General features: G+C 41.2%; 1 protein-coding gene across 2 annotated transcripts in view; it reads right to left on the bottom strand.

The window, feature by feature from the left end:
- The window catches only part of MYO1A (myosin IA), a 153,148-nt gene that overhangs the window by 11,822 nt on the left and 124,354 nt on the right, over positions 1–16,972 (bottom strand). The window contains exons 21-24 of one of the 2 annotated variants that reach the window (XM_073613838.1): positions 12,511–12,579; positions 12,293–12,379; positions 7,789–7,863; positions 3,207–3,341 (exon numbers count right to left, since the gene is read on the bottom strand). In XM_073613838.1, the coding sequence (XP_073469939.1) occupies positions 3,207–3,341; positions 7,789–7,863; positions 12,293–12,379; positions 12,511–12,579 (366 nt within the window). The remainder of the gene's footprint in view (positions 1–3,206; positions 3,342–7,788; positions 7,864–12,292; positions 12,380–12,510; positions 12,580–16,972) is intronic. The other variant, XM_073613839.1, reaches the window with a different exon arrangement.

Below are 16,972 nucleotides of genomic sequence, written 5' to 3'. Positions count from 1 at the left end.
TTCCGATCGTGTGTACACAAATCCGACGGACAAAGTGCCACGCATGCTCAGAATAAATAAAGAGATGAAAGCTATTGGCCACTGCCCCGTTTATAGTCCCGACGTACGTGTTTTACGTCACCGCGTTTAGAATGATCGGATTTTCCGACAACTTTGTGTGACCGTGTGTATGCAAGACAAGTTTGAGCCAACATCCGTCGGAAAAAATCCTAGGATTTTGTTGTCGGAATGTCCGAACAAAGTCCGACCGTGTGTACGGGGCATAATAGGAATAAAAGAGACACAATTATTTTTTTTTTAAAGAACAGTGTAAAAATAAAAAGTAAAATAAATAAGAAAAAAAAAATTTTAACACGCCCCGTCCTGCCGAACTCGCGCACAGAAACGAACGCATACGCGAGTATAGCCTGCATATGTAAACGGTGTTCAAACCACACATGTGAGGTATCGCCGCAGTCGTTAGAGTGACAGCAATAATTCTTGCCCTAGACCTCCTCTGTAACTTAAAACATGCAACCTGTAGAATTTTTTAAACATCGCCTATGGAGATTTTTAAGAGTAAAAGTTTGTCGCCATTCCACGGGCGGGCGCAATTATGAAGCATGACATGTTGAGTATCAATTTACTCGGTTTAACATAATCTTTCACAGTATAAAAAAAATTGGGATAACTTTACTGTTGTCTTATTTTTTTATTCAAAAAACTGTATTTTCTAAAAAAAAAAGTGTGCTTGTAAGACCGCTGCGCAAATACGGTGCGCTAGAAAGTATTTCAATGGCCGCCATTTTATCCTCTAGGGTGTTAGAAGAAAAAATATATAATGTTTGGGGGTTCAAAGTAATTTTCTAGCAAAAAAACCTGTTTTAAACCAGTAAACACCAAATCTCAAAACGAGGCTCTGTCCTTAAGTGGGTAAAACAAATAATAATAATAGTTTTTTATTTAATATTTTCTTAAATTTATTCTTGAACATTTTTTTCTTTTTTCAACATTTTCTTTTTTTTTTTTTTTTTTATACATACATTCATCAGAGTTGTTCAGTGTCACTATATTAACACTGTACTACTCTGGAGGTGTGGTCAGGGATATATTTTTTTTACAATTTGATTGCTGTTATAGTGATTATCACTGTAACATCAATGTTTTGAACTGTCATTAATGGATTCATATCATAACGGTTGTGATTACTAGTGATCTGTGATTGGCTACAGCTGATCACATGGTACAGGGTGCTGTGATTGGTCCAGGTACCGTGTGATAGCTGTGGGACAATCACAGCATCACTATAGAATTACAGCTGTTGTGAATGAAATGAATTCATAACAGCTTTAACAACATTGTGATCATGTGATCGCATAGTGATCAGATAATCCCCAGCCTCTGAATGTGGACGGGTGCCGGCATCCACAAACCACTGTGTCCAGTGGACACAGTGGTCGTGGGAGCAGCATGCTGCATGCCCCTAACCCAGAGCAGGCTGAATGACGTACATGTGCGTGATCCAGCTTGCCTGTGCCACCCGCCTGCAGTAAAAGTACTGTGGGCAGTCTTAAAGCAGTTAAAGCATATATATGAACCTCTAAAACTCTCTCCTTAGTAAGAGGAATAGAAACAATAAGACATATACATTATCACTAGATGTTCATTACACTGCTGAGAAACATAGGCATGAGACAACTCAGTTTGATAAAGTTGCCTTGCCCGTTTTGTAACACAAAACCAATATTAGTTGGAAAAGGGCAATACCACTGCTGTATTGAAGTAGTGTAAGTTGGATTCTGCTGCTTAACTGTCAATTAACCATTATCAAGGAAACCTGTGTCAGTGCAAGGTGCGTTGTGAGCACACATTAATAATAATATGAACCTGGCCTAAGGGCTCTTTCAGACATGTGGTCAAGGCCGGTAAAGGCAGGTGGTTAAGTCACAATTTACTGCCCCCTGACAAGCCACATAAACAAGGAGCTTTGTGACCGCGACAAAAATGAAACACCCTTCCCGCCAAACACGACGTATTCAAGTAATTGGGGCCATGTCACAACTACACTGCAAGCGCATGCAATGCATGTGATTGCAGCAAACAGGTGGCAATTAGAGAATATATTGGTGGATAACTTTTCAGAGAGGTGGGGGGGCAAGGGCTGCCACACATCACACTGATCCCTTAGCATTGACCTTGCCCAGAAGTGCCAGACAAGTATTCAGATACTCCAAAACCCACTTGAAATCATAAATCAGTAAACAATGCTAGCCACTGGTAAGATAATTATTGCTAATAAATCTATGATGACAAAAACAACCAAAAGGGTGTCTAGCTTAGGCTGGCCATGGATGACTCAAACTTCAGTAGATTCCTGTTGACTGGGCCATGATTTTAACAGTGGGTGGCCTTGTAAACACCACCTGACCAACCCCTGTTTTTATAAACAATGTTATAATCCTTAGAGCAGAACTTAAGGCAAAACTTTTCTTTTCAGTTTGGATAGAGTAAGAGAACCCCTGGCATTTTTTTTTTTTGCCATATGGGTTCCATTGGAGGGATTTCACTTCACTTCCTGCCCCATAGCTGACACAGGAAATGAGAGGAAATCCCTTCAAAGTCACCATAACTAGTGCCCCCAGATTTCCACTGTGTTCCTGTTCAAGGGCCAACCAAAAATTTGCATTTTTCTTTTACTTTCACTTTTGACAATCTCTGTAAACAGGAAAAAAAGAGAGTGTGAATCTCCCTCATGATTGGTGTAATCAGTGAACAGGACAAATAGAGGGGGTGTGGGACACAGCCAGCAATAAAAACTGACAAGTTTTCTAATCTTTTTCCACTCTGTCCAAAAACTAAGACAAAAAAGTTTTGCCTTTAGTTATACTTTAAATGCTTTTTATACAGGCCCCCTTTCCGAAGACTCGGTGGACTTTCATCCAGCTGTTTGTATTGTATTTTAAAATTCTGCACCAGAATCCCCAGTCATGTGCAAAATCAGATGCTGGTTTAATTTTTCCCAGATTCATTTCCCAATGAATAAATAAAGGAATACATCATGAGAGAGTGGCACTTTCATTTTGATCTTGTAAACGGGAGTGAGGACTATTAGCATTGGAGTCTTTTTACTAACTGGGGACATGTCCAAATAGTAGAGTAAGCACTCTAAAAATCTGCTTAGGTTTGGTAAGAAGTATAACACGACATGATGACATAAAATGACTAACCTTCCATAGATGGAATAGCTTCATTAGTTCTTGATTCAAAGGAATGAGAAATTTATATTTTGGCTGTGTCCATGTTTTGTTTGTTGGTGACATAGAAGGAAGGTTGTTTTTAAGTCCTATGAGATATTTTTGGATCTGTGGAGAGGTAGAAAGTTATAAGAGATACAAAATATATTTAATCCATATAATTAACCTGCTATCTTTTGAACAAGTTGATGGGGGGGGCTGAATACATCATGCATGAGAATTAAAAATAAAACAACCCCTTCTAAGCTTTTCATAAGGGATTCCCACTCTATCTGTTAGCTTTTATATTTATTTTACATTATGGAGAATGTAATAAGTGGCGATGGAACATGTCAAGGTGTGGAGGGACACCCAAAGGTCCCATGTGAACAGTTAAGATTTACGTCAAGAGGATCTTACTGTTGGAGTATCCTAGACATATAGGAAGCCCAGGACAGATTCAACCCACACCAATGACATTCAAAACCATTTATGTGATGACTGTATTGTCATAAAAGATTACTTGTTATCATTGTTTAGGGCCAATGTGCATACAGGCATCATATTAATCTATGTTAGTCTTCCACTTTTGTCATGTGAGTGTACCTCTTAAAAAAGCCTTGAATTAACTCGGTGCATTCAAATTGTTTATTCCTTGTAGATATACTTAAACATTTTCCTGTTAAAATGTCAATTTCTGTGATGTAAAAAATTGAGACAAAGATAAATCATTTCAGAACTTTCTCCACCTTTAATATGACCTATAAACTGTAGAACTCAGTTGAACAACAAACTGAAATCTTTTAGGTGGAGGGAAGTAAAACTAAAAAACTAAAATAATATGATTGCATAAGTGTGCACACCCTTAAACTAATACTTTGTTGAAGCACCTTTCGATTTTACTACAGCACTCAGTCTTTTTGGGTATGAGTCTATCAGCATGGCACATCTTGACTTGCCAACATTTGCCCACTCTTTTTTGCAAAAACACTCCAAATCTGTCAGATTGCGAGGGCATCTCCTGTGCACAGCCCTCTTCAGATCACCCCACAGATTTTCAATTGGATTCAGGTCTGGGCTCTGGCTGGGCCATTCCAAAACCTTAATCTTTTTCTGGTGAAGCCATCCCTTTGTTGATTTGGATGTATGCTGTGGTCATGCGTAAAGATGAAGTTCCTCTTCATGTTCAGCTTTCAAGCAGAAGCCTGAAGGTTTTGTGCCAATATTGACTGGTATTTGGAACTGTTTATAATTCCCTCTACCTTGACGAAGGCCCCTGTTCCAGCTGAAGAAAAACAGCCACAAAGCATGATGCTGCCACCACCATGCTTTACTGTGGGTATGGTGTTCTTTTGGTGATGTGTGGTGTTGTTTTGGCGCCTAACATATCTTTTGGAATTATGGCCAAAAAGTTCAACCTTGGTTTCATCAGACCATAACACATTTTCCCACATACTTTTGGGAGACTTCAGATGTGTTTTTGCAAAATTTAGCCAGGCTTGGGTGTTTTCTTCGTAAAAAAAGACTTCCATCTTACCACTCTACCCCATTGCCCAGACATATGAAGAATACGGGAGATTGTTGTCACATGTACCACACAGCCAATACTTGCAAGATATTCCTGCAGCTCCTTTAATGTCCTCTTGGCGGCCTCCCTGACTGTTTTTTTTTTGTTTGTCTTTTCATCAATTTTTGAAGGACGTCCAGTTCTTGGTAATGTCACTGTTGTGCCATATTTGCTCCCGTGATGATGACTATCTTCACTATGTTCCATGGTATATCTAATAACTTGGAAATTCTTTTGTACCCTTCTCCTGACTGATACCTTTTAACAATGAGACCCCTCTGATGCTTTTGACGCTCTTTGCAGACCATGGCTTTTGCTGTAGGATTTGACTAAGAAAATGTCAGGAAAGACCTACTAGAGCAGCTGAACTTTATTTGGGGTTTATCAGAGGCACTTTAAATGATGGCAGGTGTGTACTGACTCCTATTTAACATGAGTTTGAATGTGATTGCTTAATTCTGAACACAACTACATCCCAAGTTATAAGAAGGTGTGCACACTTATGCAACCACATTATTTTAGTTTTGTAATTTTACCCCCCCCCCCCCCAATTCTTTTTACATCCCAGAAACCTGAAATTTTAACAGGGGTGTAAAGACTTTTTATATTTATTGTATATATATATATATATATATATATATATATATATATATATATATATACAGTATCTCACAAAAGTCAGTACACCCCTCACATTTTTGTAAATATTTCATTATATCTTTTCATGTGACAACACTGAAGAAATGACACTTTGCTACAATGTAAAGTAGTGAGTGTACAGCTTGTATAACAGTGTAAATTTGCTGTCCCCTCAAAATATCTCAATACACAGCCATTAATGTCTAAACCGCTGGCAACAAAAGTGAGTACACCCCTAACTGAAAATGTCCAAATTGGGACCAACTGGCCTTTTTCCCTCCCTTGGTGTCATGTGAATCGTTAGTGTTACAAAGTCTCAGGTGTGAATAGGAAGCAGGTGTGTTTAAATTTGGTGTTTTCACTCTCTCATACTGGTCACTATAAGTTCAACATGGCACCGAACTCTCTGAGGATGTAAAAAAAAGAATTGTTGCTCTATATAAAGATGGCCTAGGCTATAAGAAGTTTGCCAAGACCCTGAAGCTGAGCTGCAGCATGGTGGCCAAGACCATACAGCGGTTTGACAGTACAAGTTCCATTCAGAACAGGCCTCGCCATGGTCGACCAAAGAAGTGGAGTGCACGTGCTCAGCGTCATATCCAGAGGTTGTCTTTGGGAAATAGACGTAAGAGTGCTGCCAGCATTGAGGCAGAGGGAAAAGGGGCGGGGGGTCAGCCTGTCAGTGCTCAGACCATATGCCACACACTGCATCAAATTGATCTGCATGGCTGTTGTCCCAGAAGGAAGCCTTTTCTAAAGATGATGTACAAGAAAGCCTGCAAACAGTTTGCTGAAGACAAGCAGACTAAGGACATGGATTACTGGAACCATGTCCTGTGTTCTGATGAGACCAAGATAAACTCATTTGGTTCAGATGGTGTCAAGCATGTATGGCGGCAACCAGGTGAGGAGTACAAAGACAGGTGTGTCTTGCCTACAGTCAAGTACAGTGGTGGGAGTGTCATGGTCTGGGGCTGCATGACTGCTGCCGCCACTAGGGAGCTACAGTTCATTGAGGGAACCATGAATGCCAATATGTACTGTGACATACTGAAGCAGAGCATGATCCCCTCCCTTCGGAGACTGGGCCGCAGGGCAGTATTCCAACATGATAACAAACCTAAACACACCTCCAAGATGACCACTGCCTTGCTAAAGAAGCTGAGAGTACAGGTGATGGACTTGCCAAGCATGTCTCCAGACCTAAACCGTATTGAGCATCTGTGGGGCATCCTCAAATGGAAGGTGGAGGAGCGAAAGGTCTATAACATTCACCAGCTCCATGATGTCATCATGAAGGAGTGGAAGAGGACTCCAGTGGCAACCTGTGAAGCTCTGGTGAACTCCATGCCAAAGAAGGTTAAGGCAGTGCTGGAAAATAATGTTATTTATGAGTTTGTTTGGGTGAAGAGCTAAGGCTTTCATTGCAGACCTTGCCGTCAGTCCCTGGGACTCAGTCTGAATGGCAGGGTCACTTTTGCGAGTGATCCTGGATAGTTTTTAAAGCAGTATTAAACCCAAAAACAAAAATATATTATATTGCAGCTCACCAATTTTTCTTTTTTTCCAACATTTTCCACAACTGGTAGTTAGAGGGTTGGGATAGGGGTGCTTACAATGGTCAACTTTTATTGATTCATGTAAAAGTTGTATGCCCAAAGAGGATTTAAAAAGTTGATTTCAGCTTTAATTTGTCAGTCAAATTCATAAACCTGTTTTAAATAAATTGTAGGAATTGTAGGAATACAATTGTGTGCATGCAGCAACCTGTAGTATTTCATGTACATAGTTCCAATTTGGACATTTTTACTTAGGGGTGCACTCACTTTTGTTGTCAGCGGTTTAGACATTAATGGCTGTGTGTTGAGTTATTTTGAGGGGACAGTCAATTTACACTGTTATACAAGCTGTACACTCACTACTTTACATTGTAGCAAAGTGTCACTTCTTCAGTGTTGTCACATGAAAAGATATAATAAAATATTTACAAAAATGTGAGGGGTGTACTCACTTTTGTGAGATACTGTACATACATATATACATATTGTATATATACTGTAGGTTTACATACTGTATATATTAAAATGCACTAAATAGTAACATTTGAATGTGAAACATATTTTGACACACAAAATATGTCTATAAATAGGACATTGCAGCTAAAAATAACAGGATGGGTTGGAAAATGTTTCATATCATTGGGCTGTATGGTGAATTATTCTGTATGTATTTTTACATACATTTACATATATTTACATACATTTAATTAGATTACATACATTTTATGAAGCTTAATACCATGAAATCATCCAAGGACAGCAGCTATAATTGGAAATTAGCATAAACTGCATAAAAGTATAAAGAACTCACAATGCCTCTGTAGATGAAGTTTGCCAAAGTCTTTGCTGCAGAAGAACGGAATTGTTTTCTGTATTCCTTCCTCACCTGTAATTATAAAGTGTCAGACATTAAAGATCTCATGTCGCCAACTTAAAAACTATAAGTAAAGGCAAAAGAAAAGCAAGTAGGTCATATGCTTACTTGCTGTGTTTCTTTTTCCTTGAATATTTGTATTTCACTTGCAATGTGCCTTTGAACTTTCTAGAAAAATTGGGTAGTCTGCTCCTTAGTGCAGCCAACTCACTAAATGTCTGGAAATGGAGGGGGGGGGGGGGTGAGAGAAGATGAAATAAATCCTGGAAACATGACCATTCCTACTTGAGGAATGAGGCTGGAAACCACTGCTGTATTGTAGAGAGTCACTGAAGTGAGAACTCTGAGTCTGCTGGGGCTGCAGACATTACATCCAAGTTAGGGGAGCCCAGCGTTAGTCTCGGTGCTGTTGAATATCAACACAAGGTAGGCTTTTACAGATTTGTGTAGTCCCCTTGTCCTAAACAGGGGCTACTATGTCATATTCTTTTTTAGCCGGGCTGTAGTTAGCTCAGACCAATTGTATCATTTTTCACCTGATTCTAAGCATAAGTTGGCTTGTGATTTCTGTCACCAGTAGATGTTACTGCTATCATTGGTCATAGCATGAAATTTCACAAACAAAACTAAGTTATGAATATTTATATTTTCTTCATCCAATCCAGTAGGAGGTTTATGCCACTGCTGCATGCTGGGGGAGGATATACATATTTGGAACAGGCGCTGTTGGATGGTGCACTGCTGTTAGGTCCAATAGCCTGGTTTGAGGCCTAACAAGTGCTAAAGTGGTCCTGAAGCTGCCCTGCCTGGTTGGAGGAGGCTGTACCAAGGAGGTGACCCAGAGGAGGCCCCTTGCTGGAGAGAGCCAGGAAGAAGGCTGGTCTGTAAAAAGGGCCTGGTGACTCACTTGCAGGACGATTTGGGAATGTGCTTACAGTGTTTTCTGGGGCAGCTTAAAGGTGCTGACACTATTAAGCTGGACATTGATCTGGATCTGGAGAGTGTAAGTAATCTGCTATCGCATCTGGGACCCCTAACCCTCACCTCCTTAACCGTTCTGCAATAAAACTTTAGAAAGGCAAAATTAACTGGTGCCCAATATCCTTTCTCAGTCCCACTATTTTAGCCATGGACTCAGTCCTAGGGTGAATGCTAGCCCATCACTGGCCTCTAGACACTAGATCTGGTGACAAGGTTTCTTCTTTGTGTCCTTTTGACAGGTAAATTGGGACTATGGCTAAACTAAAAAAATGGCATAAATGATGCAGTCAGTCAACAGCATGTTTTTTTGTGCAGTTTTAATTTTTCTGGGTTCCTCTTGTAACTCTCTGTTCCTCTTTGTTTCCTGTTGTTCCTGCTATTAGATACATTATTTGCTACTTCTTTTAACTGGGTAAATTGTCCAGCAAAAGTGTTCATTTACAGGTGTTGGGACAATCCATTTAAAACAGATGTAGTTACAACAGTCTACTGTTGTGTAATGTGCACAATTCCCCCAGTACATCTATTGGGCCCTTTTGTTGATAATACCCGTTTGTACATTGGATGTATGTACTTTTATTATTCTCTTCTTATATAAAGTTTGTATTATTTCTTTACTGCTGCCCTTCTATGTACTTTTGGTCAAAGTTATATGCTGGTTGCAGTAGTTCTTCTGCTCCCAATTAGTTTGTTTAGATTACTGATTATTTCCTAGGAAGGTAATCCCATCTGTTCACAGAGGCCTTGTCCTAGGTGTAGGCAATGCTAACTTTATTATCAAACCTACTTTTCCACTTAGCAAAGGTTCTGGTTCTCTTATTTACCTACAGGTTTAGTACAATATCCTATTTGGACAGGTCAGTTTCTCATAACCCCCACCCCAAATGAGCTACAATTTCTATTTTTTAAAGTTATGCTTTGTGAATGAGAACATGTAAAAAATGTAAAGTAGGTGTTATCCCAATTTGGCTGCAAATTGGGCAAATACACCTTAAAGTCCATTTAAAATGACATGTCCTTCTAAGACTACACTGTCTCTATTTTGTTTGGGGCCCTAGTTACACTTATTTCTTCAGACACGCTTGTTAGAAGCATTGGTACATGACCTAGAAGAATAGAAGCATATTAAGAAGGACACATGGGTATTGTAGGATGGAGAGAACACTTTTTTACTCATCAGGAAACATCCTTTGAGAAGCCACCACAAATGCCAATGCTCAGTACAAGTGTGAACTGGCAGTAGTTCCATCCGTACCTTGCCAATAACGTTTCTTTGTTCATATATATCACGTGTAGAGCTACCCCTGCAGGAGCCGCTTAGTTATTTTGGTTCTCTGTTCTGAACCTCGATTCCAAGAACAACCTCAGCCCCTCTGACACACCTGGTTGAGTGAAAGTTACTGCATGCAGTGGATACTATTATCTCGACTATGAATTAGTATCAGAAAACAGATACAAGATTGTTTAGTGGTAACTGAACTCAATGTATTGGTATGGGTTAGAGTAAATGGCAGTTTGAACATAAATAAGCACACAGAGGAAAGATTGATGTTATCTCTAGGCCAAAGTGACTTAGGTTAGAATTCTGTACCACTAGACTGGAATCAACTCATAAATCAGCAATAAGCACTGTATATAATCATTAACTGCAATGTGAATAATACTATAACTAGTCTAGAGTGCACTCCAGGAGATTGGCTAGGTTATAGTGTAATGCCCCCTAAAAGGTACCTCTTAGCATAAGCAATAGGCAAAGATCTCTATGTAGCAGCCGTAAAGGGACAGTCTTTAGTCCTAACTCTTCAGCAGACTAGTGTTGGGGCCCAGTTGTACCATTGATGCACATCAGAATAGTCCCAGTCAAGCCTGCAGGCAGCAATAAGGCTACTATATGGCTGTATGCTCAGTTCATAAAGGGCTCAGTCTCTCTCCAACAGCAGATAGTAAATCCCCACAGCAGCAGCTCATCAGTTCCAGCGATATCGCAGCTCTCCATCCCATCCCATCACACAGCCATTAGTCCACTCTCTGCTCTGCGCCCAGGTGACTCTGGCTGTCGGCATTCCAAAACTAAGCGCTCTGGATCCTGCGCAATCCACCAACATGCAGCAGTGATGGTGCAGACTGGACAGCGATGTGCACTCTCCAGTCTCCCTCACAGCAAAATGAAGCTGTAACCTGTACTGCTTGAGAAAATGAAGCTCTTTCCCCTCCTGGCAATCTTTCTCTGGGAAATGCAGTTCAAAAGCTCTTGATTACAGTAGAATCTCTCTCCTCTTGAATACAGTTCCCGCAGTGCTGCCTGACTCAGTCTATTGAACCCTTCCTGCTCAGGACCTCCTGCCTCTTGCTGATATGGCTGTGAACCAGTTCAGCACCGTAGGACATCAGCTACAGAGAGCAGCTGCAGCCAGTGTTTCTCTCACTCTCCATTCCTAGCCCTGCAACTGATTACACAAATTTACAACACATTCATTAAAGCTGAATTCCAGGAATTCAGCCACGTTGATAAATGTGCAGGCATACTATAAGTTAAAGTGGTTGTAAACCCTCGTGTTTTTTCACCTTAATGCATCCTAGTCATTAAGGCGATAAAACACCTGGCAGTGACCGGCCCCCAGAGTGCCCCCCCCCGTTTTACTTACCTGAGCCATGGAACTTGACCCGGCGGGGACGTCTCTCTGCCCGGGGTTCTCGGCTCTTGATTGGCTCCCACTGCTGTCAATCAAATCCAATGATGCGGGCACCGGGGGGGATGGGGCTGAATGCTGGACTCAGGAGCGTGCCCGCAAGGTAACCCCCTCGGGAGAGCGCTTCTCCTAGGGGGTTATCTGATGTGGGGAGGAGCCCCGAGAGCCGCCGAGGGACCCCAGAAGACGAGGTTCTGGGCCACTCTGTGCAAAACGAGCTGCACAGCGGAGGTAAGTATGATATGTTTGTTATTTAAAAAAAGAACCCTTACAATCACATAAGTCCAACAAGGTGCAGGCCACCTTGTGGAATTATCTCTTTAATTTACATCTGACAGTCTTATGGAGCTCTGAAAGGATAATTATTGCTACAATTCCGGAGCTTTGACCTTCTGGTCTCAACTCTCTCAGCTGAAGAGCCGCATATGCACGCCGCTGTGCCTGCCCCTTCCCTTTTGCTGCCCAATCACAGAGTGCTTTGTATTAAGTGAACTCAGTCACAGAATTTAAAGGCTTCTATGAATGAACAGCAGAGGGGAAGGGCGGGCAGAGATGCTGTGTTTGAGAACATATCATCTCCCAGGGCTCCAAGGTATAGCGATAGCTGTACTCCCGGAGCTCCATAAAACTGTTGAATGTAATTAAAGAGATAAGTCCCAGAGGTGGAATGAACCTAGTGAACTCATAATATACCTGCACATTTTACAAAGTTGTTGAATTCCTGGAGTTCAGCTTTAAGCCACATTAAGCAGATTAGCAAACAGAATTACCTGGTACCCCTTCCAATAAGCACAAATAATGGATGCTGCCTCTCCCTGGCGATTTTGATGTTTCATGCGCCTCAGCAAAACACGGGCCTAAAACCAAATTAACAGTAATCAAACGTGCAAGCCACAATTCAAACTCATTCACAGTGCTTGCTTTATAATTATGGATTGATTAAAATGTTCTGCACTATTTAAAACTTTGCATGTGGGAAGTCTCTTACCATCCAGCCTCGGATATAGGCTTGTATAAGTAAAGCAGAGTACCGCATATTTTGATATCTTTTCCTTTGCTGCAATAGAAATGGAAAAAAGACTTAAAACAATACATTAGTAGACATGGCTATTTAGTATGCCCATGGCCATATTTAACATAGGCCCCCATGGGATTGTTAGTGCTTACCTAGGACAAAAACATATTTAACATTTTTTTCTCTAGTTATTTATGGACATGTGCCTAAGCCCTGGGGTGGAGCTGGCTAATTTGGGGTTTTGAGGTTATTTAGAGAAGTCACTTGCAATGGTGTGTGAACAGGGGTTGCAGTTTTTGATGACGGGACTAGGACCCCTGTAATAAGGAAGCCTTACTACCCTGTACTGCTGGCTGCAGCAGCACTTACTTTTGCAAGGTGAACTGGGATGCTGGTCAGCAAATCAGAGTTGTGCTGGGGGGGTGATCTTGGTTGACAGTGTGCAAAGTGTTGCTCCCCTTTCTGCTTGTGCAAAGTGACAAATGCGGGAACATCACCGCACTGAGCACCACATTTATGCTTTCATGTGGCAGGAAATGGTGTTTTATCCAAATTATTTCACTGTCTCTTTAACTAACTCATTGGACATATTCCTGTGACTGGTAACTTCGTATCAGAAACTCAGGCAATTCAAAATATTCATAGGATAAAAAAATATTAAAAGCAGGGGTTACTTTTAGTTGACACTGTGGGGTAATTTACTAAAGGCAAAAAATGTGTTCACTTTTCAAGTGACGTTTCCCTTAACTTAAGGAATGAGGCAAATCTCTGATGACTTCCATCATCCAATCATGTGCAAGTAAATATACTGTGTTTTTTTTCCCCACATATATGATTGGGAATTCTTTGCAAAGTGAATTTTCATCACATTCATTAAGCTAAGGGAACCTTCCCTTGCTAAGTGAACAGCCTATTTCTCTTTAGTAAATAAGGGATTTAAGTGACTTTGAACACTGGCATGGTTGTTGGAGGCCCAACAGTTGGGGCTGGTCTGAGCATTTCAAAGACTGCTGATCTACTGGTATTTTCATAGAAAAAGCAAAAGTCCCCTGGGGTGGGATTTTAAAGGCACTACCACACAATATTACAATAAAAAATATAATTTATTATGACAAAAAATATACATAAGGCAGAAAAAAGTATATGCAATCACATGTATGAACAATATACATATATATGGATACAAATATGAAAACAATGCATGATAGAAAACCATTATTGGAAATGCATGATCTCACAGAACCAACGCGTTTCAGAATTTTTCTTCATCAGGGTTCATTTAGTGAAAGTACATTTCTAATGCATTGATGATGCATAGGTATCCATATGGTTAAAAACAGCCCCACGGGTGTCCTCCCAGCAACGTCCACTCAAAAATAGATCAAGAATCCCCTGGGCTTTAACAAAAGAATGCCAGGGGGAAACAATGCCCCCAAGTACACTGGGGATAGTCGCACCCCAAAACAACGATGCGGCATATGTGGGTGAGCTGGGGTCCAGAAGGCTAAGGACCTAATGTGGATATACAAAAAGGTGTATACGTATATGTGTATATCCTTATGAGGACAGGTAGGAAGGGGAGTAGGAGTCCTGGACTGGAAGAGCCGAGATGTTCAACAGCCAGCGGAGAGACACAGACCGGACATCCCAACCCTACCTATCTACTGGTATTTTCATGCACAACTATCTCCAGGGTTTACAGAGGATGGTCAGAAAAAGAGAAAATATCCAGTAAGCGGCAGTTATGTGGGTCGAAAAGGCCTTGTTGATGTCAGAGGTCAGAGTAGAATGGGCAGACTGGTTTGAGATGATAGAAAGTCAACAGTAACTCAAATAACTACTCGTTACAACTAAGGTATGCAGAATACCATCTCTGAATGCACAACACACTTTGAAGCAGATGGGCTACAGCAGCGGAAGACCACACCGGGTGCCACCCCTGTCAGATAAGAACAGGAAATTGAGGCTACAAGATTGGAAAAATGTTGCCTGGTCTGATGAGTCTTGATTTTAGCTGCAACATTTCAGATGGTAAGGAAAGAATTAGGCGTAAACAACATAAAAGCACAGATCCGTCCTGCCTTGTATCAATGATTCAGGCTGGTGCGTGTGGTGTAATGGTGTGGGGGATATTTTCCTGGCACACTATGGGCCCCTTAGTACCAAATGAGCATCATTTAAATGACACGCTCTACCTGAGTATTGTTGCTGACCACGTCCATCCCTTTATGACTACAGTGTACCCATCTTCTGATGGCTCCTTCCAGCAGGATAATGTACCATGTCACAAAGCTCAAATCATCTCACCACTGGTTTCTTGACCATGACAATAAGTTCACTGTATTCTAATGGCCTTCACAGTCACCAGATCTCAATCCAATAGAACACCTTTGGGATGTGGCGGAATGGGAGATTCGCATCATGGATATGCAGCCGTCAAATCTACAACAACTGCGTGATGCTATCATGTCAATATGGACCAAAATCTCTGAGGAATATTTCCAACACCTTGTTGAATCTATGCCATGAAGAGTTAAGGCAGTTCTGAAGGCAAAAGGGGGTCCAACCCGGTACTAGCAAGGTGCACCTAATAAAGTGACCGGTGAGTGTATATCTGGGTCTACTGGTTCTGATATGCTCTCTGCATCATTTAATCAGTTTGAATTGCCCAGAAGTGTGCCTGGTTTTAATAGATATTATTGATATCTCTACTTTATGTCTGTAATGTCCAACTCCAGATCCAGCCCTTCTCCCTCCTGGAAGACCCCCACAATGTATATTTTGCTTTGTTGTTTTATACTTACAGTGCCTTGCAAAAGTATTCACCCCTTTGGCTTTTTACCTATTTTGTTACATTACAGCAGGGGTCTCAAACTGACGGCTCTCCAGCTGTTGCAGAACTACAAGTCCCATCATGCCTCTGTCTGTAGGAGTCATACTTGTAACAGTAAGCCTTGCAATGCCACATGGGACTTGTAGTTTCGCACAGCTGGAGGACCACGTGTTTGAGGCCCCTGCATTACAGCCTTCAGTTCAAGGTTTTTTTAATCTGAATTATATGTGATGGATTAGAACACAATAGTCTAAGTTAGAAAAATATATACATAAAACTATTTTTCAGCAATAAAAAACTGATAATTGGCATCTGCGTATGTGTTCACCCCTTTGTTATGAAGCCCATAAAAAGCTCTGGTGCAACCAATTACCTTCAGAAGTCACATAATTAGTGAAATGATGTCCACCTGTGTGCAATCTAAGTGTCACATGATCTGTCATTACATATACACACCTTTTTTGAAAGGCCCCAGAGGCTGCAACACCTAAGCAAGAGGCACCACTAACCAAACACTACAATGAAGACCAAGGAACTCTCCAAACAAGTAAGGGACAATGTTGTTGAGAAGTACAAGTCAGGGTTAGGTTATAAAAAAATATCCAAATCTTTGATGATCCCTAGGAGCACCATCAAATCTATCATAACCAAATGGAAAGAACATGGCACAACAGCAAACCTGCCAAGAGACGGCCGCACACCAAAACTCACGGACTGGGCAAGGAGGGCATTAATCAGAGAGGCAACACAGAGACCTAAGGTAACCCTGGAGGAGCTGCAGAGTTCCACAGCAGAGACTGAAATATCTGTACATAGGACGAAAATAAGCCATATGCTCCACAGAGTTGGGCTTTATGGCAGAGTGGCCAGAAGAAAGCCATCACTTTCAGCAAAAAACAAAATGGCACATTTTGAGTTTGTGAAAAGGCATGTGGGAGACTCCCAAAATGTATGGAGGAAGGTGCTCTGGTCTGATGAGACTAAAATTGAACTTTTTGGCCATCAAAGAAAACGTTATGTCTGGCGCAAACCCAACACATCACATCACCCAAAGAACACCATCCCCACAGTGAAACATGGTGGTGGCAGCATCATGCTGTGGGGATGTTTTTCAGCAGTCGGAACTGGGAAACTGGTCAGAGTTGAGGGAAAGATGGATGGTGCTAAATACAGGGATATTCTTGAGCAAAACCACTACCACTCTGTGTGTGATTTGAGGCTAGGACAGAGGTTCACCTTCCAGCAGGACAATGACCCCAAACACACTGCTAAAGCAACACTTGAGTGGTTTAAGGGGAAACATGTAAATGTGTTGGAATGGCCTAGTCAAAGCCCAGACCTCAATCCAATAGAAAATCTGTGGTCAGACTTAAAGATTGCTGTTCACAAGCGCAAACCGTCTAACTTGAAGGAGCTGGAGCAGTTTTGCAAGGAGGAATGGGCAAAAATCTCAGTGGTAAGATGTGGCAAGCTCATAGAGACTTATTCAAAGTGACTTGGAGCTGTGATAGCCGCAAAAGGTGGCTCTACAAAGTATTGACTTTAGGGGGGTGAATAGTTATGCACTTTTTCTGTTATTTTGTCCTATTTGTTGTTTGCTTC

The sequence above is a fragment of the Aquarana catesbeiana genome, linkage group LG02, assembly GCF_042186555.1.
Source record: "Aquarana catesbeiana isolate 2022-GZ linkage group LG02, ASM4218655v1, whole genome shotgun sequence".
Taxonomy (NCBI): Eukaryota; Metazoa; Chordata; class Amphibia; order Anura; family Ranidae; genus Aquarana; species Aquarana catesbeiana.
The sequence above is the reverse complement of the archived record's forward strand: the minus strand, read 5'-3'. Positions and strand labels throughout refer to the sequence as shown.